We start from the raw sequence: 22,225 nt of genomic DNA, 5'->3' as shown, positions 1-22,225 counted from the left end.
GAGGCGGGTAGTGCAATGGACGAGATAGATGTTTCAGAAACACACCGCTAGGGTCCTGGTGGAGGGTGGGGCAGGCAAGGCGGCCAGGTGAGGCAGGGGAAGGTCGGAGGGCGAGGGAAGCGGGGCAGCCCTGCTCTGGCTTGGAGATAATGCAGGAGGAGGTTTCAGGAAGGATGAGCCAAGCCCTGGGCAGCCCACAGCTGTGGTGGCCACGGATATCAGGGTGGCGCCGGCTTCGTACATGGAGGTGCTAAGGGGACTGACTGGGTGGTGGGGAGGGGCCTTGAGAGATCCTCAGGCCTCGCTGCATGGAGAGCCTCGAGGCTGCAGTGGGAATGTCCAAGTCCAAAGTTGCCTCTTGGCCTGGAGCCGCGGGGTGTGAGAGCTCAGCACGGCTCACACGCAACCAGGTCCCACGCAGTGGAGGGATCCCCTGCAGGAGTGGCAGGCGTCACAGGGCAGGAAACGCAGTACAGGCTGGGGCTGAGGGCTCCAAAAGACCGGGCCTGGGCAAGCCAACGGGCCCAAATGGCTGAGCCCTCAGTCTCTGTCCAGCTTTTGGACGGGACCTCCGGCCTGCGTTTCTCATGGGGAGGCTGGAGAGAGGCAGGGACCTCTGTGTGAGGCAGGCCTGGGCAGAATATCAGGGTGCCCACACAGATGGACTGCACAGAGCTGGGGAGGCCCAGGGAGCACCCGAGGAGCATGGCAGGCTGCCCTGGGGCAGGCCAGTGACCTGTGCCGCTGGCCCAGGCGACAGAAGAGTGAGAGGGCTACACCGTGCCATCTCCAGGGAGCACCTGGTAGACACAGCCAGCCCACTTACCCTCAGGGTACCCCAGCACAGGCTGAGCTCACTCTGAGCACCCCAGGGTCTCTGTCCATCAGTTAGGAACTCAACACACACCTTATGTAGCTGCGTGTGGGCAGAGGCTTGGCACTGTGTTAACCTCCACTTTCATTTCTGGTCCTGTGTCCCCATCAGCAGGGAAGGCCTGGAGCCCCTCCCGACTTCATGGTGAAAGTGGCAGGGAGAAGAGTGACCAAGGGAAGGCAGAGAGCAAATCCCATTTATTGGAATTTCACTGACAGCAGATTGAGAGGAAGGCTGCCCCCTCCCCTGAAACATGCCGTCCTCTCTGCCCTCAGGGCTCAGCACAGGGATAAGACCCCACTCCGCATGTCCCCAGAGGGCAGCACTCCAGGGTGGGGGGGAGGGGTGCTCTACGCCAGGCTGGGGAGCTGGGACAGGAGGGAAGACGTGCACCCTCACCTCTTGGCTCAATCCCTCTCCCCGGGACCTGGTGCTGCCCCCAGTCCCTGGGGTGGGCTGGCAGACAGGGCTCATGCAACAATGAGTAGACAGGAGGTGGCACAGAAACGTGGCCTTGTTGCCCCTTGGCGGGGCGGGAGGACTAAAGGGGCCATGCTGTGGCCACAGGGGGTCCAAACGGAAGTATCTGCAGTGTACATATGGGAGGGTTGGAGAGGGGCGTCCTCTGCCCCAGGCTGTGCCTGGGGACAAGAGAGAGGGGAAGGACAGCTGGCACTGCCGTGCCAGGGGCAGGGTCCAGGCCAGCCATGCCACCTGAGCGGGCACAGAGAGCTGGAGCTGGGCTACTCCTTGGCGCGGCCAATGATGGTGAGGATGTACAGGAAGATGTTGATGATGTCTGTGTACAGGTTCAGCGCGGCAAACACGTACTCTTCCGGGCTCAGGGACAGCTGCTTGTTCCCCAACAGCAGCTGGGTGTCCACTGCCAGGAACTGGAGGTGACAGCACAGTGGTGTTGAGGGACAAGCCTGCCCGCCCAGCGTCCTGCCCCTGGCCAAGGCCGCCCCTCACTCACGCAGGTGAAGAGCAGAGCGCCCAGCGAGGCGTACACAATCTCCAGGATGCGGTTCCGGATGAAGATGCAGAGGATGGCGAAGATGAAGAGCACCACCATGCTCACCAGGAGCACACCCATGCACGAGGTGAAGTCGTAGCGGGTCTGCAGGCGGGGGAGGAATGGGCCATGGGGCTGGGCCTGGGAAAGCTGCTCGGCCCCTGCGGCCACAGCCCAGCCATGGGAGGCCCCTCACCTGCATGGAGAAGATGACGACCGTGAAGCAGACGGCTGTGGTGATGCCCACGGCCATGATGACTGCCTCGGTGTTGTAGAAGCTGGCGATCATCCCCACCATGTACGACAGGCTGGCGGTCAGGACCGACTGTGGGTGGGAGACACACGCTGGCCTTGGGTGTGTGCCACCCCCGCCCGCCCCTGCCTCATGAGCACAAGGAGAACCAGGGTGACCAGGCCCGGAAGAGTGGGCGTGTGGGACTGCATGGCCAGACCCGGGCCCAGAGGCTCAGGTTTGGGGGTTACCAGTGCAACAAGGTTCCAGGGGTGCTTTCGCCGGAAGTCCCCACAACAGCTGAGGACGATGAGGGAGATGAAGAAGACAGCATAGGAGACATAGTAGGTCCAGACGTTCTCCCGGACAAAGCCCTTCACCTCCCCAACAAAAGTGAACACAGACACCGTGGACAGGGTCACCGACAGCTGCAGGGTCAGCACCAGGAACACCTGGGAAAGGAGCCGCTCAGAGTCATCCGCTGGGCGCCACACCCCCCACCTCCTCCCAGATGCCCCCACCCACCTTGCGGATGAAGGCCTGTCGGATGCTCTTGTCATCCCAGTCGGTGGCAGGGAAGTCCTGGTTGTCATAGTAGGATGGGGGACCCTCCTCCTGGTAGTTTCCATGCTGGGGTGCTGAGGAGCAGACAGGCTGGGTCAGCGCCACTCACCAGCACCTCCCCCTGCCCTCCCCGCCACCCCACCCCTCCCTTCCTGAGACTCACAGTCAGGGTCTTGTCCTGGGAAGGCCTGTGGCTGTCCATAGGGGTTGGGGGGAAAGGGGCTCTGGGGATATGGCCCCTGGGGGTAGCCCCCTTGGGGGTAGGGGCCCTGTGGGTAGCCCTCTTGTGGGTAGGGGCCCTGTGGGTAGGCCCCTTGGGGGTAGGGGCCCTGTGGGTAGCCCCCTTGGGGGTAGGGGCTGGGGCCATGGGGGTACCCTGGCTGACCGTAGGGTGAGGGCTGGAAAGGGGGCTGCGGGTAAGGGGCCCCAGGGTAGGGAGGCTGAGCATAGGGGGGCATGGGTGGCTGGGGCCCCCCCGGATATCCAGGGTTGGGGGGAGGATAGTTGTCCCCAGACACCAAAAAACTCTTTTCATGGGACATGGCCTCGGGTTCGGCGGTCCGCCCCTAGAGCAGGCAAACAAAAAACAGTGGAACAGTTGGCTTGCGCGACAGTGTCAGGACCCAGCCCTGCGCAACTCCACCTGCTTCTCGGAACCCAGGGGGAAGAAAGGGAAGACCGTGACCTTTGCCACGGGCTGTGCGGAGCCCCAGAGCCTGGGCCTGGAGAAGCGCGTGGGAACCTGACCGGACCGGCGCCGTGGGGCCTTCCCAGGACTCTAGGCCGCCTTTAGGGTGGGGGAGGGGCCGGGCGAGGGGACAACCGCCAGCCTCGGGATTTGGGGCTTGGTTGTTTATCACAAGCAACCGGAGGCCTGCACCGCTGCCGGCGTCTCCCGGGTGGGAGCTCAGCGCGTGGGGGCTGGGGTCTGGTCGGGGACGTGTGGGGTGTGCCCGGACCCTCCCCTCCGCATCCCGCCCCTTAAGCAGCTTTAAGGGGCCGGAGCCGGCGGCTATTTCTATCCTAGGAAATCCCCGGGCCATCTGTGACCAACAAGGGCCCGAGCCCCCCCCACCCCCCCGAAGCCAACAACAGGGCCCAACGGCCCCGGGCTCCGGGTGGGGGGATCAGGCCTCGATCGGCTGCCGGTGCCTGCCAGTGGGATACGCCGGGAACAGCGGGGTGCGGGGGTGTGTGGGGGATGGAAGCGACCACGGAGCGTGCGGGGAACAAAGCGGGCGTGGGGCGAGGCGGGTAGGGGCTGCGACCGTGGCACTGACACCGAGGGCGGATGGGCCCTCCGCGGGCCGGGGGCGCACAGGGTCATGGGTCCAGCAGTCGCCGCAGCGCGCCGCCCCCTCCCTCCGGCTCCAGGCCGCCGCGGCTCCCCGCCCCCACCACCGCCGCCACCTCTGGCCGGGAGCAGCCGCGTGCCCCGGCGGGGCCAACTGACCGACCCGAGGCGGCCACGCTCGGATGCGCAGGACCCGCGTGGGGGCGGGGGCGGGGGCGGGGGCGGGGGCTGCCGGCCGCACGGCGCAGCGGGTCGGACGCGCTCCTGGGCTCTGGCCGGGGACTCACCGGTGGCGGGGCGCCGCAGGCCGGTGAGCACGGTGTCCGCTGCGCGGCCGCGCGGTGATGGCCGGTGCGCCCGCACCCGCACCCGCACCCGCTCCCGCTCGGCGGCCGCTCGGCTGGGCCTGCGCCTGCGGCTGGGAAGACGCAGCGGGGCCTTGTGACGGGGCGGGGTAGGGGGCGGGGCCGGGCGAGCTCGGGGATGGGCGGGGCGGGGCAGGGCGGGCGGGGCTTCCGCGGACCCCACCCACTGCGCCCCCGTGCTTGTTCCTTTTGGCTCTGGCTGGAGGCCCGCGCCCCTCACTGCCTGCCGAGGGCTGGGGTCGGGCGGTGGGCGCTGAAGACCCCTGGAGGCAGAAGTCTGGTCTGGCCAATTTGGCTGGCCGTTCGGTAGTTAAGAAATTTATTCCTAAATGCGGGATTTGCTGAAGCTGCCCGGGACTGACCATCCGTTCTCTGCCTTAAAACACAACGTTCGCTTCTTTTCATCCAGGTCTATCCCAAATCAAGAAGCCTAATCGTTTAGTTCCCAAATTGAGGCCTCATGGTTTAATTGCCCCATTTTCTCTATCAGCCCAAACTCGGCCAGGCCTGCTACTAGAGACCTTTTTTTTTTTTTTTTTTAAATTCTTGTGGATACATAGGTGTATGTTTATGGGCCACAAGGGACGTTTTGATATAGGCATGCATAATAATCACATCAAGGTACATGGGGTATCCATCAGCTCAAGCATTTGTCCTTCGTGTTACAAACAATCCGGTTATACTCTTGGAGTTGTTTTAAAATGTACAATTAAATTATTTTTGATTACAGTCACCCTGTTGTACTAGCAAATACGATGTCTTATTTTCCCACTAGAGACCCTGAAGGCTCACTTGTCTGCCTGACGTCCTCACAAGCTGCGAGGGGCTGAGGCTTGAGGATACAGCAGGACTGGAGGCCAGGCCGCCTCCCTGCTTGGCTCCCAAGTCCTTTTGGGGGAACAGTGACTGGCACAGGCAGGGTGCATCCTGCTGCCAGCCTTCCCACCCAGGGCCCAGACCCCACCTGCCCTTCTGCCCTTGGAGGGCTGGCCGCTCCCAGACCGCTCTGAGTCCTGCACCTATGGTGCACTGGTGCAATGTTTAGCAACCAGACCTAGTGAGGGGAAGCCTGGGGTGCATTTTTTTGCACGTGCCCATGGTGTTATTACTCCACCAGGGCTGGTTTCAAGTTATCCCCAGCTGAGCAACCAGTCCACAGGAATTCCTGAAACTGTACCAGTCTGCTTGTGGTGTGAGTGGTGCCTGTGCCCTCTGCAGCCAGGGTCGGCATAATGGGTAACCTGTGATGAGTTCCATTAGAGGAAACGTGGGAAAAGCAGGGATGGATTTACCTTTGTAGAAGCAGAAGCTCACAAAATTTGAGAGACCTTTAAGAAAAATAAAATGCCGGCCGGGCGCGGGGGCTCACGTCTGTGATCCCAGCACAGTGGGAGGCCGAGGCGGGCGGATCACAAGGTCAGGAGATCCAGATCATCCTGGCTAACCCGGTGAACCCCTGTCTCTACTAAAAATACAAAAAAAAAAAAAAAAATTAGCTGGATGTGGTGGTGTGCACCTGTAATCCCAGCTACTGAGAAGGCTGAGGCAGAAGAATTGCTTGAACCTGGGTGGCAGAGGTTACAGTGAGCTGAGATCGTGCTACTGCACTCCAGCCTGCGTGACAGAGTGTGACTCTGTCTCAAAAAATAAATAAATGAATAAATAAATAAATAAATAATAGCGGGGTATGGTAGCGCACGCCGGTAATCCCAACACTTTGGGAGGCTGAGGCAGGTGGATCATCTGAGGTCAGGAATTCGAGACCAGTCTGCCCAATAGGGTGAAACCCTGTCTCTACTAAAAATACAAAAATTAGCTGGGCATGGTGTTGTGTGCCTGTAATCCTGGCTACTTGGGAGGCTGAGGCAGGAGAATCCCTTGAACCAGGGAGGCAGAGTTTCAGTGAGCTGAGATCACACCATTGCACTCCAGCCTGGACACAGAGGGAGATCCCATCTCAAAGAAAATAAACACTTTTTTTAAAATTTTGAGACGGAGTCTTGCTCTGTCACCTAGGCTGGAGTACAGTGGCTTGATCTCGGCTCACTGCAAACTCCGCCTCCCGGGTTCATGCCATTCTCCTGCCTCAGCCTCCCAAGTAGCTGGGACTGCAGGCGTCCACCACCACGCCCGGGTAATTTTTTGTATTTTTAGTAGAGACGGGGTTTCACCGCGTTAGCCAGAATGGTCTTGATATCCTGACCTCGTGATCCGCCTGCCTCGGCCTCCCAAAGTGCTAGGATTATAGGCGTGATCCACTACGCCTGGCCAAAAATAAATAAATTTTTTAAAATTAAATAAATAAAGTAAAATGCTGAGTACAAAGTTGAGTAAAGGGCTTCAGGAGGGGTCGTGTAGGCAGAGTCCCTAAGTGTCTTTAGATTTATGTTAAATCTGCCTTAAAAACAGAGTAAGGGGCTGGGCACAGTGGCTTGTGCCTGTAATCGTAGCACTTTGGGAGGCCAAGGTGGATGGACCACCTGAGGTCAGGAGTTCGAGAGCAGCCTGGTCAACATGGTGAAACCCCATCTCTACTAAAAATACAAAAATTAGCCGGGCATGGTGGCACACATTTGTTTTCCCAGCTACTCAGGAGGCTGAGGCAGGAGAATCACTTGAACCCAGTGGGTGGAGGTTGCTGTGAGCCGAGATCAATCACGCCACTTCACTCCAGCCTGGGTGAAAGGGTGAAACTCCGTCTCGGGAAAAAAAAAAAGAAAGGCAGAGTAAGGGAGATCATGCCAGAGGGGTGGCCATGGGGGTTTGTGGGGAAGGCCAAGTAGAGGAAAGGGCCAGTCCCAGGCCACTGAGGCAGGAGTGGCCTGTAGCTCTGCAGGAAGAGCTGAGAACCTGGAGCCCTCTGAGCATCAGGGTGTGCAGGGTGCATGGGGCCAGAGAAGGGACTGAGGTCTGGTCAGGTGCAGCTGGGCAGGTCCTCAAAAGGACTTTGGAGTTTTTGTTTTGTTTTGTTTTGTTTTAGACAGAGTCTCACTCTATCACCTAGGTTGGAGTGCAATGTCATGATCTCAGCTCACTGCAACCTCTGCCTCCCAGGTTCAAGCGATTCTCCTGACTCAGCCTCCCAAGTAGCTGAGATTACAGGTACCTGCAACCATGCCTGGCTAATGTTTTCATTTTTAGTAGAGACAGGGTTTTACTTTGTTGGCCAGGCTGATCTCAAACTCCTGACCTCGTGATCCAGCTGCTTCAGCCTCCCAAAGTGCTGGGATTACAGGCGTGAGCCACTGCGCCCAGCCCCCAGCACTTTGGTTTTTACTGTTGCTGATGCTCGGAGCTATGTAGCAGCTGCTGGTGTCACTTTACAAGGCCCACCCTGACCCCTCTGTTGAGGACCCACCATGGGAGTGGCAGGCAGACAGAGACTAGTTAAGAGGTGAGCTTAGCTACCTAGCGAGAGATTCTGGAGGCTGGGACCAGGGTCGGGGCAGCAGAGGTGCGGCATGTGCAGGGCTGGGAGCGAAGGCTGGCCAGGGTCCTCAGCTCCCTGGAGGGAGGAGCAGCAGGGGTGGGGCTGGGTTTTGGTGGGCTGAGGGGTGAGTGGGAAGTAGGAGACGGAGAGCAGTAGTAGCCACAGCTCTTTGAAAGGCTGGAAACAAATGGAGCTTGGGTGATGTTGGGGATTTGTGGCGAGTGGGATTGTGGATTCTGAAGGCACTGCCCAGGTTTGAGGCCTGGTGCTGCTGTGGGCCTGTCTGCACCTCTGTTTCCCTTTCTGTGGTGAGGATAAGTGGCAGCAAAGAATGCAGTGAGGCCATCACCCTGTCACCTTCTGGGGTTATTTGTGACGATGCCAATGATGGTGTGAGATGGGGAGGTGCAGGCAGGACAGAAAGCTGCAGGAATGGGCGGGCAGGACCCAAGGCGGGAGGAAGGCTGTGCTGCAATGCACGCTCTTGGAGACCAAGGGTGGGGAGCTGCCTATGCTCAGCAGCTAGTAGGTGTGAGGGACCAGGAGCAGGGTTGAGAAGGTTGCTGGAGGCATTGAAGGCCAGCCTTGGCCAGGGGCGGACCTGAAGACCCAGCACTTGTCATGCATAGGGTGTCATGGACACAGAGGCTTGGAGATCCTGAGTGAGGGGCAGTGACTCAGGCCCCTTGGTGGGTTTAGTGGGGAAGGTGATTGGCCATTTTCGGACCATGGAGGCCAGGGGAGTGGAGGGCCACCAGAGGACACTCCTGTCTACCCTGCCAGCCAGGGGCTGGAGTGAGCCAGGGGCTGGAGTGGGCCAGATGGGGCCAGTGGACTGGACTGGGCTGGCTGGAGTGTCCTGAGGGGTCCAGCCTGGCCAATACCTCCTGGTCATCTGGGGGTTGAGGCTGCAGCAGGAGAGGAAGCTTCTGAGCCCCAGTAACCAGGCCTCAGCGCCCGGGGCCCAGCTGCTCCCTCCCTCCTTCCGTCTTTCAGTTTCACTTTTGTTTTCCTGCTCCCTGCAGAGTTAGGCTTGCTGAGGGGCAGGCGCAGGAGTCCTGGCTGAGCTCATGACCTGAGGCTGCCGAGCGGCAGCAGGGAGTGTAAGTACCGTGTGTGGGGCCACCCATAACGGGTGAGTATTGAGGGCACCCCTCGGAGGGGCCTGGGGAGGGGTAGGAGGGGTGGAGTGGGCTGTTTCCCTACCCACCCGATGCCCCATCCCAGGGTTGCAATGGCGGAGGCAGAGGCAGGGGTGGCAGTGGAGGTCCGTGGACTGCCTCCTGCCGTGCCCGACGAGCTGCTCACACTCTACTTTGAAAACCGCCGACGCTCTGGAGGGGGGCCTGTGTTGAGCTGGCAGAGACTGGGCTGCGGGGGCATCCTCACCTTCAGAGAGCCTGCAGGTGAGAGGACTGGCTGAAGGGGCAGCCTGGGTGCCTTGACGTTCTGATGCCTGACGTCCTGCCCTGCCACTGCCCACAGACGCCGAGAGGGTCTTGGCCCAGGCAGATCACGAACTACATGGTGCCCAGCTGAGCCTGCGGCCAGCTCCACCACGAGCCCCTGCACGCCTGCTGCTCCAAGGACTGCCCCCTGGCACCGCACCCCAGCGTCTGGAGCAGCATGTCCAGGCCCTGCTGCGTGCCTCGGGGCTCCCAGTACAGCCCTGCTGTGCCTTGGCCAGCCCCCGGCCGGACCGGGCTCTGGTCCAGTTGCCCAAGCCCCTTTCAGAGGCAGGTGAGAGGCGGGTTGGGGTTGAGGGGCTGGCTAGGGGAGCTTCCCTGAGCTGACCTGCACATTCCCCACAGATGTCCGTGTCCTGGAGGAGCAGGCCCAGAATCTGGGCCTGGAGGGGTCCTCGGTGTCCCTGGCCCGGGTGCCCCAGGCCCGAGCAGTGCGTGTGGTGGGGGACAGCGCCTCTGTGGACCTGCTGCTGCTGGAGCTGTACCTGGAGAATGAGCGCCGCAGTGGTGGGGGGCCCCTGGAGGACCTGCGATGCCTGCCGGGGCCCCTGGGCACTGTTGCCTCCTTCCAGCAGTGGCAAGGTGAGTGGGGCTGGGCAGACCCAGCGGACCCTCCCTCTCCTACAGAAATCTGACAGGTTTTCTGTCCTTTCCCTTCCTCCAAGTGGCAGAACGAGTGTTGCAGCAGGAGCACCAGCTGCAGGGCTCAGAGCTGAGCCTTGTCCCCCACTACGACGTCCTGGAGCCTGAGGAGCTGGCTGAGAACACCAGTGGAGGGGACCACCCATCCACCCTGGGGCCTAGGGCTACCAAGCATGCTATCCTGAGGACTGGAGGGCTGGTGACGGCTCTGCAGGGTGCAGGGACTGTGACAATGGGCTCTGACGAGGAACCAGGGCAGTTAGGGTCCTCTCTGAGGACTGGTCCCATGGTGCAAGGTACAGGGACTATGACGACGGGCTCTGGCGAGGAATCAGGGCAGTCAGAGGCCTCTCTGAGGACTGGTCCCATGGGGTCTCTGGGACAGGCAGAGCCAGTCGGCTCAATGCCCATGGGGTCTCTCGAACATGAGGGGCTGGTAAGCCTGAGGCCTGTGGGGTTGCAGGAACAGGAGAGGCCCATGAGCGTGGGGCCTGTGGGGTCTACAGGCCCAGTGGAGATCTCTAAGGGGTTGCTAGGGCAGGAGGGCCTGGTGGAAATTGCCATGGACTCACCAGGGCAAGAAGGGCTGGTGGGTCCCATGGAGATCGCCATGGGGTGTCTGGAGAAGGCCGGGCCTGTGAGCCCAGGACACGTGAAGCTGGCGGGGCAGGAGGGCCTGGCGGAGATGGTGCTGCTGATGGAGCCAGGGGCGATGCGCTTCCTGCAGATCTATCATGAGGACCTTCTTGCGGGCCTGGGAGACGTCGCTCTCTTCCCACTTGAAGGACCGGATGTGACTGGCTTTCGGGTGAGTGGCCCCTCAGGACTCCTCACCTTCGGCCCCCTCCTCCTACTGACTCAGAATACCTCTTCTGTGCTCTAAACCTGCAAACGCCGCCTCTGCCATGGCCCTGCAGCTCTGTGGAGGCCAGACTTCCTGCCAGGCGGCCGAGGAGTTTCTGCGGAGCCTGCTGGGCAGCGTTAGCTGCCATGTGTTGCGCCTGGAGCACCCGGGCAGTGCCAGGTTTCTCCTGGGCCCAGAAGGGCAGCGCCTTCTCCAGGGGCTGGAGGCTCAGTTCCAGTGTGTCTTTGGGACAGAGCGCCTGGCCACAGCCACCTTGGACACAGGCCTTGAAGAGGTAGAGATGGAGTCCCACCCCTGCCCTCCGCTTTCTCACGCCTCTGCCCCAGACCTCCTCTGCCCTTGCCCAGAGGCTAGTGGTCCTGACGTCCTCTCCCTACAGGTGGACCCTACCGAGGCCCTCCCAGTGCTCCCTGGTGATGCCCACACCCTGTGGCCCCCAGACAGTACAAGTAGTGACCAGGAGGACGTGAGCCTAGGTAGGACTCCCTGGGAGCCCTCAGCACATCCTGTGGCCCTCACTTGACCCCACCCCCTGCCCTGCTCTGTCCTCCCATCTGTCTACTGACCCATCTTAGGCCCACCGTGTACCCCAAAAACTTGCTTCCCATCTTTCACCCATTCCAACTCCTCCTGGGCCCAGCCCCTGACCCAGTGGCCTCTCCCTGCCTCCAGAGGAGGTCCGAGAACTGCTGGCCACCCTGGAGGGCCTAGACCTAGACGGGGAGGACTGGCTGCCTCTGGAGCTGGAGGAGGAAGGGCCTCAGGAGCAGCCAGAGGAGGAGGCGACCCCAGGGCATGAGGAGGAGGAGCCTGTGATCCTGGCACCCAGGCGGCTGGAGGAGGAGGCCGCTCTGCAGCTGGCCCTCCACCGGTCGCTGGAGCCTCAGGGTCAGGCGGCTGAGCAGGAGGAGTCTGCTGCCCTGCGCCAAGCCCTAGCCCTCTCCCTGCTGGAGCAGCCCCCGTTGGAGGCAGAAGAGCCTCCAGATGCGGGGACTGATGGGAAGGCCCAGCTGGTGGTGCACTCGGCCTTTGAGCAGGATGTGGAGGAGCTGGACCGGGCACTCAGGGCTGCCTTGGAGGTCCACCTCCGGGAGGAGACAGTGGGGCCCTGGCGCCGCACACTGCCTGCAGAGCTGCGTGCCCGCCTGGAGCGGCGCCACGGTGTGAATGTTGCCCTGCGCGGTGACTGCACCATCATCCGTGGCTTCGGGGCCCATCCTGCCCGTGCTGCCCACCACTTGGTGGCACTTCTGGCTGGCCCCTGGGATCAGAGTTTGGCCTTTCCCTTGGCAGCTTCAGGCCCTACCTGTGAGTCTACATCCTGGACTGAGGGATGGTGGGGTGGGCTGGTTAGCAGGGGCTAGTGCCCCAGGCATGGCTCTGACCTCCCCTTTTCCCCACGCATCAGTGGCGGAGCAGACGCTGAAGGGGCCCTGGAACAAGCTGGAGCATCTGGCAGAGAGCACCGGGGAATTCCGAGAGGTGGTGCAGGCCTTCTACGACACCCTGGACGCTGCCCACAGCAGCATCCGCATCGTTCGCGTGAGTCCATGCCCTGTCTCTCTGGCCCCATGGCGTCCTGGGCTCTTGCACCATCAGCACCTTGCCAAGTCTGTGGCCTGTCCCTCTTGCCTACATCAAGGTCAGCTGACCAGGAGCTGACAGGCTCCCAGCCCTGTTCTCTGCCCAGAGGGCGTTCCCAAAGTGGGTAGGGAAACAGGAGGGAACAGAGTGGGGGTCTTGGGATCTGATAGGCCTGAATGAGGGTCCCCACTCTGCCGCTCATGACTGGGTCACCAGGGACTATGGGACCACTGCCAGGCCTCAGTTTCCTTATTTGGAGCATGGGCGGTGACGCCCTCTTGTGGCTATTGTGAGGATTATTCGTTTCACAAATGCATCCCTTGTGCTGTTCGGGTGCTCTTCTGCCTCCACAGAAAGGCCCAGGCTCGCTGCGGTCACTGTGCTGATAACACTGCGTGGGGCACTCTCAACTCTTGATGCTCAAAGTTGTGCGTGGGGCCAGCAGCATCACCCTCCACCAGGAGCTGGTCAGAAATGCAGAAAGAACCTCTGGTTGTCCTCAGACCTGACCACCACCATCACCACCAACACCACCAACACCAACACCATCACAACATCGCCATGACCCTCACTACCATCACCATAATCACCATCACCATGACCCTCACCACTCACTGTCATCACCATCACCATCACCACCACCACCACCATCACCACCACCATGGCCACCATCGTCACCATCACCACCATTAGCATCACCACTATCACTGTCAGCTTCACCAACACACCTTCACCACTCACCACCACCAGCATCACCACCACCCAGACGCACTGAGCTCATATCCTGGTGGTTTTGTTAATTATATGTACTTGGTTCTTCCGGTGAGCACCTTTATGACTTTAACTGGTACACTTGAATATTTTTTTTCACTTGACAGCTTTAGAGATTGTTTCTTGCCTTCCTGCAAGAAGGTAAGATGGAGGAGAATGGGCCTCGCTTCTCTCTCTTTTGCCTCCTTCCTCACCTTCCATCTCAATTTGGTCAGTTACATTATTTTTATTATGTAGTAAAGGTTTCTGTAACTATCACAAAGCCTCCATGCTTGGACCATAGGTTGGTAGACGTACTATAATAATGAAAAAATATTTACCATTGAGCCATAGAAAGAGAAATGAAATCCTAGTTATTAAAACTGTGTTCTGTGAAAAAGGTATTCTAGAATTCAAGGCTAATGACCGTTGTTTTTTTGACTTTATTTTTTCTGGGTCATGCTTGACCACTGGGTTACTCAGTCCCCACTTGTCACATTTTGGCACAGATTCTTTTGTTTAGTGGGAGTATCTCCTTGAGTGGATGGCAAACATATTTGACTTTTAAATTTATGTATATGTGAACATATATATAAACATATACATTTATATAGATAAACATACACATTTTTATATATATATGATTTTCTTTAAGACAGTGTCTCTCTGTTGCCCAGGCTAGTGTGCAGTGGTACAATCTCGGCTAACTGCAACCTCCGCCTCCTGGGTTCAAGTGATTCTGCCTCAGCCTTCCAGGCAGCTGGGATTATAGGCACACACCACCACACCCAGCTACTTTTTGTATTTTTAGTAGAGATGGGTTTTGCTTTTTTTTTTTTTTTTTTTTTGAGATGGAGTCTCACTCTGTCGCCCAGGCTGGAGTACAGTGGCACGATCTCAGCTCACTGCAAGTTCTGCCTCCCGGGTTCATGCCATTCTCCTGCCTCAGCCTCCTGAGTAGCTGGGACTACAGGCGCCCGCCACTACACCTGGCTTATTTTTTGTATTTTTAGTAGAGACGGGGTTTCACTGTGTTAGCCAGGATGATCTGGATCTCGTGACCTCGTGATCTGCCCACCTTGGCATCCCAAAGTGCTGGGATTACAGGCGTGAGCCATTGCACCCGGCCAAGACGGGGTTTTGCCATGTTGGTCAGGCTGGTCTCGAACTCCTGACCTTAAGTGATCCACCTGCTTTGGCCTCCCAAAGTGCTGCGATTACAGGCATGAGCCACTGCGCCTGGCCGACTTTTAAATTTACGTTGCCCTTTACAATTGGAGGTATTTTGCAACTGTAATTTGATGTTGGTATAAACTTCCATGTTCTCGTGTGTCCTAATATGCCCTTATTTGTCCTCATTCTTCATTAATAGTTTGGCGGAATATAGTGCTCAGGTTCAAAATATGTTTTGCCTCAGATATTTGAAGACATTGCTGTTTTTTTTCCTTCTTAAAAAATATTTTTCTTGGAAAGTTAAAAAATATCCCCCCATGGTTTCTTAGCATCTGGTGTCTGCAGTGAGAGACCCAATGTGAGAAGGCGAGATTTCTTCCCATTTGCATATTGAGCTCGGGGTGTGTGTGTGTGAACTTGCAGGGTTTTCTTTCACTCTGAGGGTTGAGGTTTCCTGGCAGGTGGGTGCCCCTGGCAGGGGTGTGTCTTTCCTCACTGTCCTTCTTGGCATTTCACAGATCTTGTGTATCTGAAGATGTTCCTTTAGCTCAGGGAAGCCATCTTCCCTGTGTGCACTGGAGCTCCGGCCAGTGGAGCTCATGCCCCTTCACCTGCTCCCTCGGAGTTCCTTTCTCTTCCCTTAGCTCCGCACCCTGCGTCAGTTCCTGAACTCCATCTAGAACACTAGCTGGGGCTTTAGTTTGAACCACTTCCTCATTTGGCTCACCCCGCTGGAGTGAGCTCAGCGTCCCTTTCTGAACGTAGGAGCACTCTGGTTTTCAGACTAGTTCCTTTTCATGGCAGCTAGTCTTGTTTAATGGACATAGTGTTCTTTTGCAACCCTGTGAAAAAACTATTTAGAATTTCTTTAAAAGTGTTTCCCAGGGCTGACTGTCGGGTTGGTCACCTGAGGCCTTCTCTCCCATCTGGGTCTTTCAGCACTGAGAGGTCTGTGGGCAGCTCCCGGTGCTGGAGTCAGGTCCTGCAGGCAGCATAGGGCCGTGGCTCAGCTCTTCTCTGCAGAGGCCTCGGTGTGAGTGGGTGGGGTTTGCCCACCTGTAGACCTCCACGGGAGGGGGGAGGGGGGCATCAGACTCCCCTGGAGGGGTCAGTCTTCCCAGAGGCCCTCTGAAGTCACTTGTCTCATGGAGGTGCTACTGTCTGCTGCTGGACAGAGCATGATGGAGGCTACAAGGGCTCCCTCAAACCCTCCAACAGAGGGCTCCTGGTTGCCGGGCTCAGTTCTGCCCTGGGTGGGCCCCAGGGCGGAGGAAGGGTGTTTAATCCTGGCCTGGGCCATCCCCCCACAGGTAGAGCGGGTGTCGCACCCGCTGCTGCAGCAGCAGTATGAGCTGTACCGGGAGCGCCTGCTGCAGCGATGCGAGCGGCGCCCGGTGGAGCAGGTGCTGTACCATGGCACGACAGCGCCGGCAGTGCCTGACATCTGCGCCCACGGCTTCAACCGCAGCTTCTGCGGCCGCAACGGTGAGGCCTGAGCCCGGCAGGCGCGGGGGCTCTGCGCACCCTGACCACCCTGACCTTGCCCTGTCCCGCCCTGCAGCCACGGTCTACGGGAAGGGCGTGTATTTCGCCAAGCGCGCCTCCCTGTCGGTGCAGGACCGCTACTCGCCCCCCAACGCCGATGGCCACAAGGCGGTGTTCGTGGCACGAGTGCTGACCGGCGACTACGGGCAGGGCCGCCGCGGTCTGCGGGCGCCCCCTCTGCGGGGCCCAGGCCACGTGCTCCTGCGCTACGACAGCGCGGTGGACTGCATCTGCCAGCCCAGCATCTTCGTCATCTTCCACGACACCCAGGCGCTGCCCACCCACCTCATCACCTGCGAGCACATGCCCCAGGCTTCCCCCGACGACCCCTCTGGGCTCCGGGGCCACTCCCCAGACACTTAACCGAAGGGGCCACCTTCTGGCCTCCTGCTTCCCAGGCTCCTGGCTCCGCACAGCCTGATGCCCCCCGCCCCCAACTGTGGCCGCCTGAGCTGCGGAATCCAGAAGGCGGTGTGGAGTTGGGGGTCAGCAGCGGCCGAGGGGGGCTGGGCTGGGTCCCCGCCTGGGCCGACCCCACCACCAGGGGTCAGCAGAGCCCAGGAGGCGACGCCGCCCGCCCGCCGCGCCCAGACCTCGCCTGAATCGGCTCTGTTGTTTGAATAAACGTGAACGTGAACCCAAGCGGAAGGGCCCCGGGAACTCCGACTGCGACCTCTGTTTGGGGACTGGGGACCTCCGCGGCCCAGGGGCGGGGTCTGCAGCTCCCGAGGAGGCGTCGGGGTGCGGGGCGGGGCCCGGAGCGCACCGGGGCCAGCGCACTGCGTTCCTGTGTCGCGCACGCTGGCGCAGACAGCGTCTCCTTGCCGACCGGCCCGCCCCGTGCACCCGGGACCCAGGTGTGCGCCGCGCCCTGGCCGAGTCTCCCGGCTGCCCTGGCCGAGTCGTCCCGCGCGGGCACCGGCCCCGCCGCTCCCGTGATCTCGCGCAGACACGGGCGCGCCGCGCAGACACGGGCGCCCGATCTCGCGGGCAGCGTTCGCTCGCGCTCCTCCGGGCCCGCGCGGTGCAGCTCTGGGTGGGGGCCGGGGCGGGGCTCGGGGTTCGCCCCGCCTGCGCCGCCTCCGCCGTTCTCCCGGCCCCAGCAGTCTGGCTGCGGCGGCAGAGCTGAAGCGAGCGGAGCCACCAGGCACGTAAGACCGCGGCCAGGATGGAGAGGCGCGCCGCGTGCGGGCGTTGCGGGGTGGGGGTCGGGGGGGGGTCTCCGGCCGCAGGCCACACGGAACTGGGGGCTGCGTCGCCCCCCCTCCTGCCCTCGCTCGAGAGGACAGGATCTCCCTGCGCGCTCGAGACTGCGGAACTGGACGGGCGGTGCCCGGGGTGTGGGCAGGAAAGGCTGCTGGGGAGGCGCGGCTGACCGCAGGGCTCTGGGCCGGGGACTGCAACCAGGGCGGCCCGTGGAGGAGCCAGTGGGGGCGGGGCGCGGCGGGCCCCTGCTCGGTGTCCGCTGTCTCCTCCCTAGCCCTTGGCCTGAGGGCGGAGGCACAGAGCCCACATTGTGCCCCCACACCAGCCCACCCTCGCCGAGACAGAGTCCCATTCACCTCTCGCACGCCAGTGCTCTTGGGGACGGGGGCTGGGAAGTGTGCGCGCGTGGGTATGCGTGCGCCCTGGTTGCGTCCGCCGTGCAGGTGTACGCGCCCCCACGGTGGGCTGCTGGAGCGGCTGCCTGGGCTCCCTCCCGGCCTCGCCGCAGCAGAGCTCCGGCGGCCCACGCCGCTGCGGCTGTAGCTATTTATAGGCCTTCGCTGCGGAGATGGAGGTGGGACTGCGGGCTGAGGTGGGGTGGCGTGATGGGGAGTCCTAGAGGTCAAGACAGCTTGGAGGTGGACTGCTGGTGTCCAGGGAAGGGCTTGGGTGTCCTTCCCTGATGACCCGGGGAGTGGTGGGGGCAGTGGTCAGCGTTCCTTGATGGCCTCGCCTGCCTACGATTGGAGGGTTAGAGGCGGGTCCAGTTTGGGATGGAGGCAGTGGAGGCCCGCATCTGAGTGAAGGTAGTCGCCTTTCGCCTTCCACTGGACAGGGTGGAAGGTGGTCTGTCCTGTGCCGGTTGAGCCCCTGGGTGACAGAGTAGGAGGGTGTGGGTGACTAAGAGAGGAGAGTGGCACTCAATGTGCGGGAGTGGGGGTGGCCAGGGTGGTCAGTGTCCTGGTGATAGACTGGAGGGTGAGGCCAGTGGCTGGGGGGGGGTCACTGTGTGGGTGTCTGAGGAATGGGCGGGAGGGGGCGAGGCAGTCATGGATGGAGAGAGGGTAAGTGCCTGGGGCCAGAGCATGGGGGTCAGTATGTGGGTACAGCAGGGTGCAGGAGGGGTGTGGGTGCCAGTGTCCAGGCGAGAGGGTGAGTGGGGCGGGGTCAGTGTCTAGATTAAGAAGGTGGTGGGTGGGTCGGCGTGCAGAGTCCACTCCTGAACAGGCAGAGGTGTGACCCCTTCTGCTTCCCCTCCAGGAGGCCATGTCGGGTGAGGACGCTGAGGTCCGGGCAGTCCCCGAAGATGTCTCCAATGGAAGCAGTGGCTCGCCCAGCCCCGGGGACACACTGCCCTGGAACCTTGGGAAAACGCAGCGGAGCCGGCGCAGCGGGGGTGGCGCTGGGAGCAACGGGAGTGTGCTGGACCCTGCGGAGCGGGCGGTCATTCGCATCGCAGGTAACTGCGCAGGGCCTTGCCTGTGCACCGCCTTAGCACACGCAGGTTGACTGAGTTCCCGCTGCGTGCTAGGCGCTGGAGCTGGGACTGGATGGGGGAGGCCCGGGGGGATCTGCGGGTCAGGGAGGGCCTCGCGCATCCCAGGTGAGTGCAGGCGGCGCAGCGCCACCTGCTGGGCCGGCCCAGGCGGTTCATGAGACCTGGGGTTGGGCTTCTTGCTGCGGCGTCCATCATTGACTTTAAAACGGTCCAGTGCCCAGACAACAAGGATAATATTTTGGGCTCCTGGGGCAGAGCTGCCCACAAGGCCCTCGGTCTTGGCTGCCACCATGGGGGCCAGGTGGGCATGTACAGGAGCAGTGTATAGGGAGGGGACGCCTGGTTGTCTGGAGCCCCAGCCTCTTCCTGAGCTAGGATCTGGCCTTGCTTTCCAGTAGCTCCCCATCCAGGGAGGGGACACCTGGTTGTCTGGAGCCCCAGCCTCTTCCTGAGCTAGGATCCGGCCTTGCTTTCCAGTAGCTCCCCATCCAGGGAGGGGACACCTGGTTGTCTGGAGCCCCAGCCTCTTCCTGAGCTAGGATCCGGCCTTGCTTTCCAGTAGCTCCCCATCCAGGGAGGGGACACCTGGTTGTCTGGAGCCCCAGCCTCCAGGATGGGAAGCACCTGCGAGAGGCCTGGGGAAGGGGTAGGGCAGGAGGGAAGTGGGTGACCTAGAGCTGGAGGCCATGGGCAGGGTGTGCTAGGAGAGGGAGGAGCCGTAGCTCTCTAGGCTTCAGCTGGAGAGTCCTGACCTGTTCCAGCCGGAGGGAAGGGAGGCCCCTGCGGGAGGCCAGGAGAGGGCTGCAAGGCCAGGTGCTGAGCCCTAGGGGGATGTTGCAGGCGACAGGAATCGGGGCTGGTGGGAGCAGGAAAGAGGGAAGGAGAGGGTCACTGCCCTGGACCCAGCCCCAGCCCTAGGGTCTGGTTCGACCTGCATGACCTTCAGGGCCTTTCACAGCACACGTGGACTTTAAAGAAAGAAGTCACTTTCTTCCCACTTGAAAGGGAATCACTTGTGTCGTTCCCACGCCTGGGCTTTCCTCGGCATCACCTTTACAGTTGTGGAGGAGTGTGGGGGGGGTCCTGAGGCCCTGGCTGACTGTGGTGGCCTTTGGTACTCACTGCAAAGGCTGTGCCCGCAGCAAGCACCTTCCGCGCGACGCGGCTCTGCGTCCTCTGACGGTTTCCTTAGGACCTCTGACGGATTCCTGGAAGCGGGACTTGCAGTTACAGGACATGTGGCATTAAGCTTGGAGAAAACACGGCCAGGGGCATCCCAGACACGGTGGCCGACATTGGTGAAGGCGGGGAGAGCTGGAGCTTTGCCAATCTGATGGGTGGAAAGAGCTGTTTTAATTATCACCGAGCATTTTTTCCTTCTGTGAATGGGTTATTCCAGTCCTTGTATGTGGACTTAATTTTTCTTGTGTGTGGTGTTTTAAGGGTTCTTTATACCGACTCAGTCGTCTCCAGTGTTGCAATGGGAAAGTTCTCAGCTGCACGCGGGAAGCGAGGTGGGGGGCGGGCAGGGGCGCATCTCGGAGGCAGTAAGGTCGCCGGCCCGGCGGGGAACAGACAGGTCGGGGCCGCCTCTGGGCAGGGGCCACCCGAGGACTCCGGGTGTCGGCGGCCGCGACCCGGGCGGGAACGGGAAGGGGTGTGCGTGCGGGACTCGGAACTCGCGGAACCGGCCCGCCGGGAGGCGCCCAGACGCGGCTCCCTCTGTCCGGCCGCGGCGGCCCCGGCCCCGCCCCGCCCGTGGGGCATCCTGGGTGCGGGGGCGGGGCGGGGGCGGCCTCTTTAAGCGGCGCGCGCGGCCGCGGGGACAGAGTGGCCGCCGGGTGCTGGAGGCTCCGCTGCGCCCCGCGCCCCGCGCCCGCCGGCATGGCCGCTCTGCTGACGCCTGGCCCGCAGCCCGACGAGCAGGACTTCATCCAGGCCTACGAGGAGGTGCGCGAGAAGTACAAAGGTAGGACCCCCCGCCCCGCTGCCGGGCCGGCCGCTCCTGACAGCCCAGCCGCCCAGCACCTTGTTGTCCACGGTGGCGGTCCGATCGCCGGCCCGAGCGTGGCCACTCCGCCGGCCTCGTCCGCCTGGATCGCCCCCCACGGCCGCCAGTGCCTAGGGAAGGGACGGGCGCGCTCCGCTGAGCCCCCGCGGCCATGCCCTTAATAGGGCATCGCGCGGCCCGGGTGGGTGGGGTGGGTCTCGGGCGGGTGGGGGCGCTCAGGGCTTGTCGGGGTCGGCTGTCTGGGCCAGGATCCGGTGTCTGTGGCCAGCAGACACATGGGTCGAGGCTGAACCATCCCCTGCCCCTCCTTTGGGACACCTCTGCATGGGACAGGGGAGGCCGTGCCGCCTGGCAATGGGTCACATAGTTGCCGGCTCTCCTCACCTCCCTAAACTGGTGAGGGCCTGGGCTGCCACCCTTCCTTGGCAGGGCACCCCCTACACACCCCTTCTCTGTTCCCTAGGGGACAGCTGTGGGCTAGGGGTCATGGTGGCCCCTCCTTCCTCACTAGGGGAGCATCAGAGTGGCCTGCCCACCTGTTTGGTGCCTCCTGTTTGGTGCCTTGGCAGACCCCCTTGCCCTAGTCCACGCTCACAGGGAGCCCCTGGACCTGCCCAGGCCTTGGCACCCGCCTGCCATTCTTGCAACCCAGCTGCCTGGCTCGGCCTGGGTCGCCCAGCTCCAGGCGGTTGTGGACACAGCATTGGCTCTCCGCCTGCAGAGGCTTAGGGGCAAGGGACTGAGCTGCTGGGGAAGGTCGTGGTGGGGGCCCCAGGCAGAACCGATCAGAGCAGGCTCCAGCTCCACGTGGCTGGTTTTGCTGGCTCTGCCTCCAAGGGCAGCTCAGGGAGAGAGGTTCTGCTGGGGCCCCGTGGTGCCGCTCTCCACCACAGCGTTGCCCAGCTGGGTAGGTTTCATGGTGCCCTGAACTCATCTCCTTCAGGCGTCCTCCATGGACGGCTCTGGGGCAGGGTGGATGTGCTGCTGTGGTTCTCTTTGACAGTGCTGTGCCCAGCCCCTTTGCCTGTGTGACTAGTTCATCTGAGCGAGGGGAGACACTCCTGCACCCCTGGGGAGGCCTTGAGGGGGCGGTCTGTTGCTCATGCTGTGTATGGCCAGCCCTGCCTTGGAGGGAGCACCCGGAAGGTGCTGGGGTGTAGGGCAGGGAAGCAGCCGCCCACCTGGCTCCAGCCCTCCTGGCAAGCCCCAAGACAGCTGTTTCTGAGCTGACCTGTTCGAAGTGCGGGACCTGTGCAGAATGGTTTCCTCCTGGAGTTCTTGGTCTGGTCGGGTTGCTGGGCTGCCTAGGGTGCCCTAGCCTGTTCGGGGCATTGTGCTGAGGCTTTCTTGGCCCCAGGGATGTCTTTTCTTTACCTCCTGGGGTGGGGGCTACTTCTGATTCATCCAGGGGTGAGCCAGACAGATGGCTGGAGGTTGCTGGAATCCCATCTCAGGGCCCTCCCTCCCAAGCTCAGCTCCTCTGAAGGCCAGGATTGGTGTTGGACACCCTTGCAGTCTTGGCCCATTGTCTGCCTTCTGGGCTTGGTTGTGGAGGCTGGTGAGGGGCAGGGGGTGCTGGGGTGCCTGCCTGAAGTGGAGTCGTCATGTGATCGTGCAGCTGCCCGCATGTGTGTGGCACTGGCCTGAGAGTGGCTAAACAGCAAGGCAGGTGCTGAGGCTCCTTGAGCCCACCAGGCACCCCAAGTCCCCT

The 22,225-nt window shown here is 61.4% G+C and overlaps 3 protein-coding genes across 17 annotated transcripts in view; 2 read left to right on the top strand and 1 right to left on the bottom strand.

The window, feature by feature from the left end:
- Positions 1-1,053: 1,053 nt before the first annotated feature.
- GRINA (glutamate ionotropic receptor NMDA type subunit associated protein 1) lies at positions 1,054-4,377 on the bottom strand. Its single transcript, XM_045399347.2, has 7 exons — positions 4,267-4,377; positions 2,849-3,251; positions 2,647-2,759; positions 2,373-2,573; positions 2,086-2,214; positions 1,851-1,994; positions 1,054-1,767 (listed from the first exon to the last, which is right to left on the bottom strand). The coding sequence occupies exons 2-7, from the start codon at positions 3,225-3,227 to the stop codon at positions 1,618-1,620; spliced, it is 1,116 nt and encodes a 371-aa protein (XP_045255282.1). The 5' UTR covers positions 3,228-3,251; positions 4,267-4,377; the 3' UTR covers positions 1,054-1,617.
- A 4,418-nt stretch (positions 4,378-8,795) lies between these two features.
- Positions 8,796-16,459, top strand: PARP10 (poly(ADP-ribose) polymerase family member 10). 6 transcript variants are annotated; one of them, XM_005595582.5, is made up of 11 exons: positions 8,796-8,877; positions 9,002-9,180; positions 9,260-9,514; positions 9,586-9,822; positions 9,906-10,690; positions 10,800-11,021; positions 11,127-11,223; positions 11,420-12,055; positions 12,156-12,289; positions 15,565-15,739; positions 15,816-16,459. In XM_005595582.5, the coding sequence occupies exons 2-11, from the start codon at positions 9,009-9,011 to the stop codon at positions 16,160-16,162; spliced, it is 3,060 nt and encodes a 1,019-aa protein (XP_005595639.3). In that variant the 5' UTR covers positions 8,796-8,877; positions 9,002-9,008; the 3' UTR covers positions 16,163-16,459. The 6 variants fall into 6 exon arrangements, with proteins under 6 accessions (XP_005595639.3, XP_073855825.1, XP_045255281.2 ...); XM_073999724.1 differs by having other exon boundaries at positions 8,796-8,909; XM_045399346.3 differs by lacking the exon at positions 15,565-15,739.
- Positions 16,460-16,903: 444 nt separating this feature from the next.
- Positions 16,904-22,225, top strand: part of PLEC (plectin) — a 61,669-nt gene continuing 56,347 nt past the window's right edge. For 4 of the 10 annotated variants that reach the window (XM_065519843.2, XM_065519824.2, XM_065519823.2 and 1 more), the window contains exons 1-2: positions 17,374-17,579; positions 18,266-18,464. In XM_065519843.2, coding sequence (XP_065375915.1) covers positions 17,574-17,579; positions 18,266-18,464 — 205 coding nt within the window. In that variant the 5' untranslated portion in view covers positions 17,374-17,573. Of the gene's footprint in view, positions 16,947-17,373; positions 17,580-17,599; positions 17,812-18,265; positions 18,465-20,330; positions 20,473-22,225 lie in introns of those variants that run through there. The other 6 variants (XM_045399345.2, XM_065519832.1, XM_065519830.1 and 3 more) reach the window with 3 other exon arrangements.

This window comes from Macaca fascicularis, chromosome 8, assembly GCF_037993035.2.
Source record: "Macaca fascicularis isolate 582-1 chromosome 8, T2T-MFA8v1.1".
Taxonomy (NCBI): domain Eukaryota; kingdom Metazoa; phylum Chordata; class Mammalia; order Primates; family Cercopithecidae; genus Macaca; species Macaca fascicularis.
Note: the sequence above shows the minus strand (reverse complement) of the source record. Positions and strands in the feature narration are given on the sequence as shown.

Coding starts and splice junctions, on each gene's coding strand:
- GRINA (XM_045399347.2), bottom strand. CDS start 3,227: ATGTCCCATGAAAAGAGTTTTTTGGTGTCTGGGGACAACTATCCTCCC. Junction 2,760..2,848: donor CCCAGGACAAGACCCTGACT/GTGAGTCTCAGG, acceptor TCTGCTCCTCAG/CACCCCAGCATGGAAACTAC. Junction 2,574..2,646: donor GACAGGCCTTCATCCGCAAG/GTGGGTGGGGGC, acceptor CTCCTTTCCCAG/GTGTTCCTGGTGCTGACCCT.
- PARP10 (XM_005595582.5), top strand. CDS start 9,009: ATGGCGGAGGCAGAGGCAGGGGTGGCAGTGGAGGTCCGTGGACTGCCT. Junction 9,181..9,259: donor CACCTTCAGAGAGCCTGCAG/GTGAGAGGACTG, acceptor CACTGCCCACAG/ACGCCGAGAGGGTCTTGGCC. Junction 12,290..15,564: donor GCAGCATCCGCATCGTTCGC/GTGAGTCCATGC, acceptor ATCCCCCCACAG/GTAGAGCGGGTGTCGCACCC.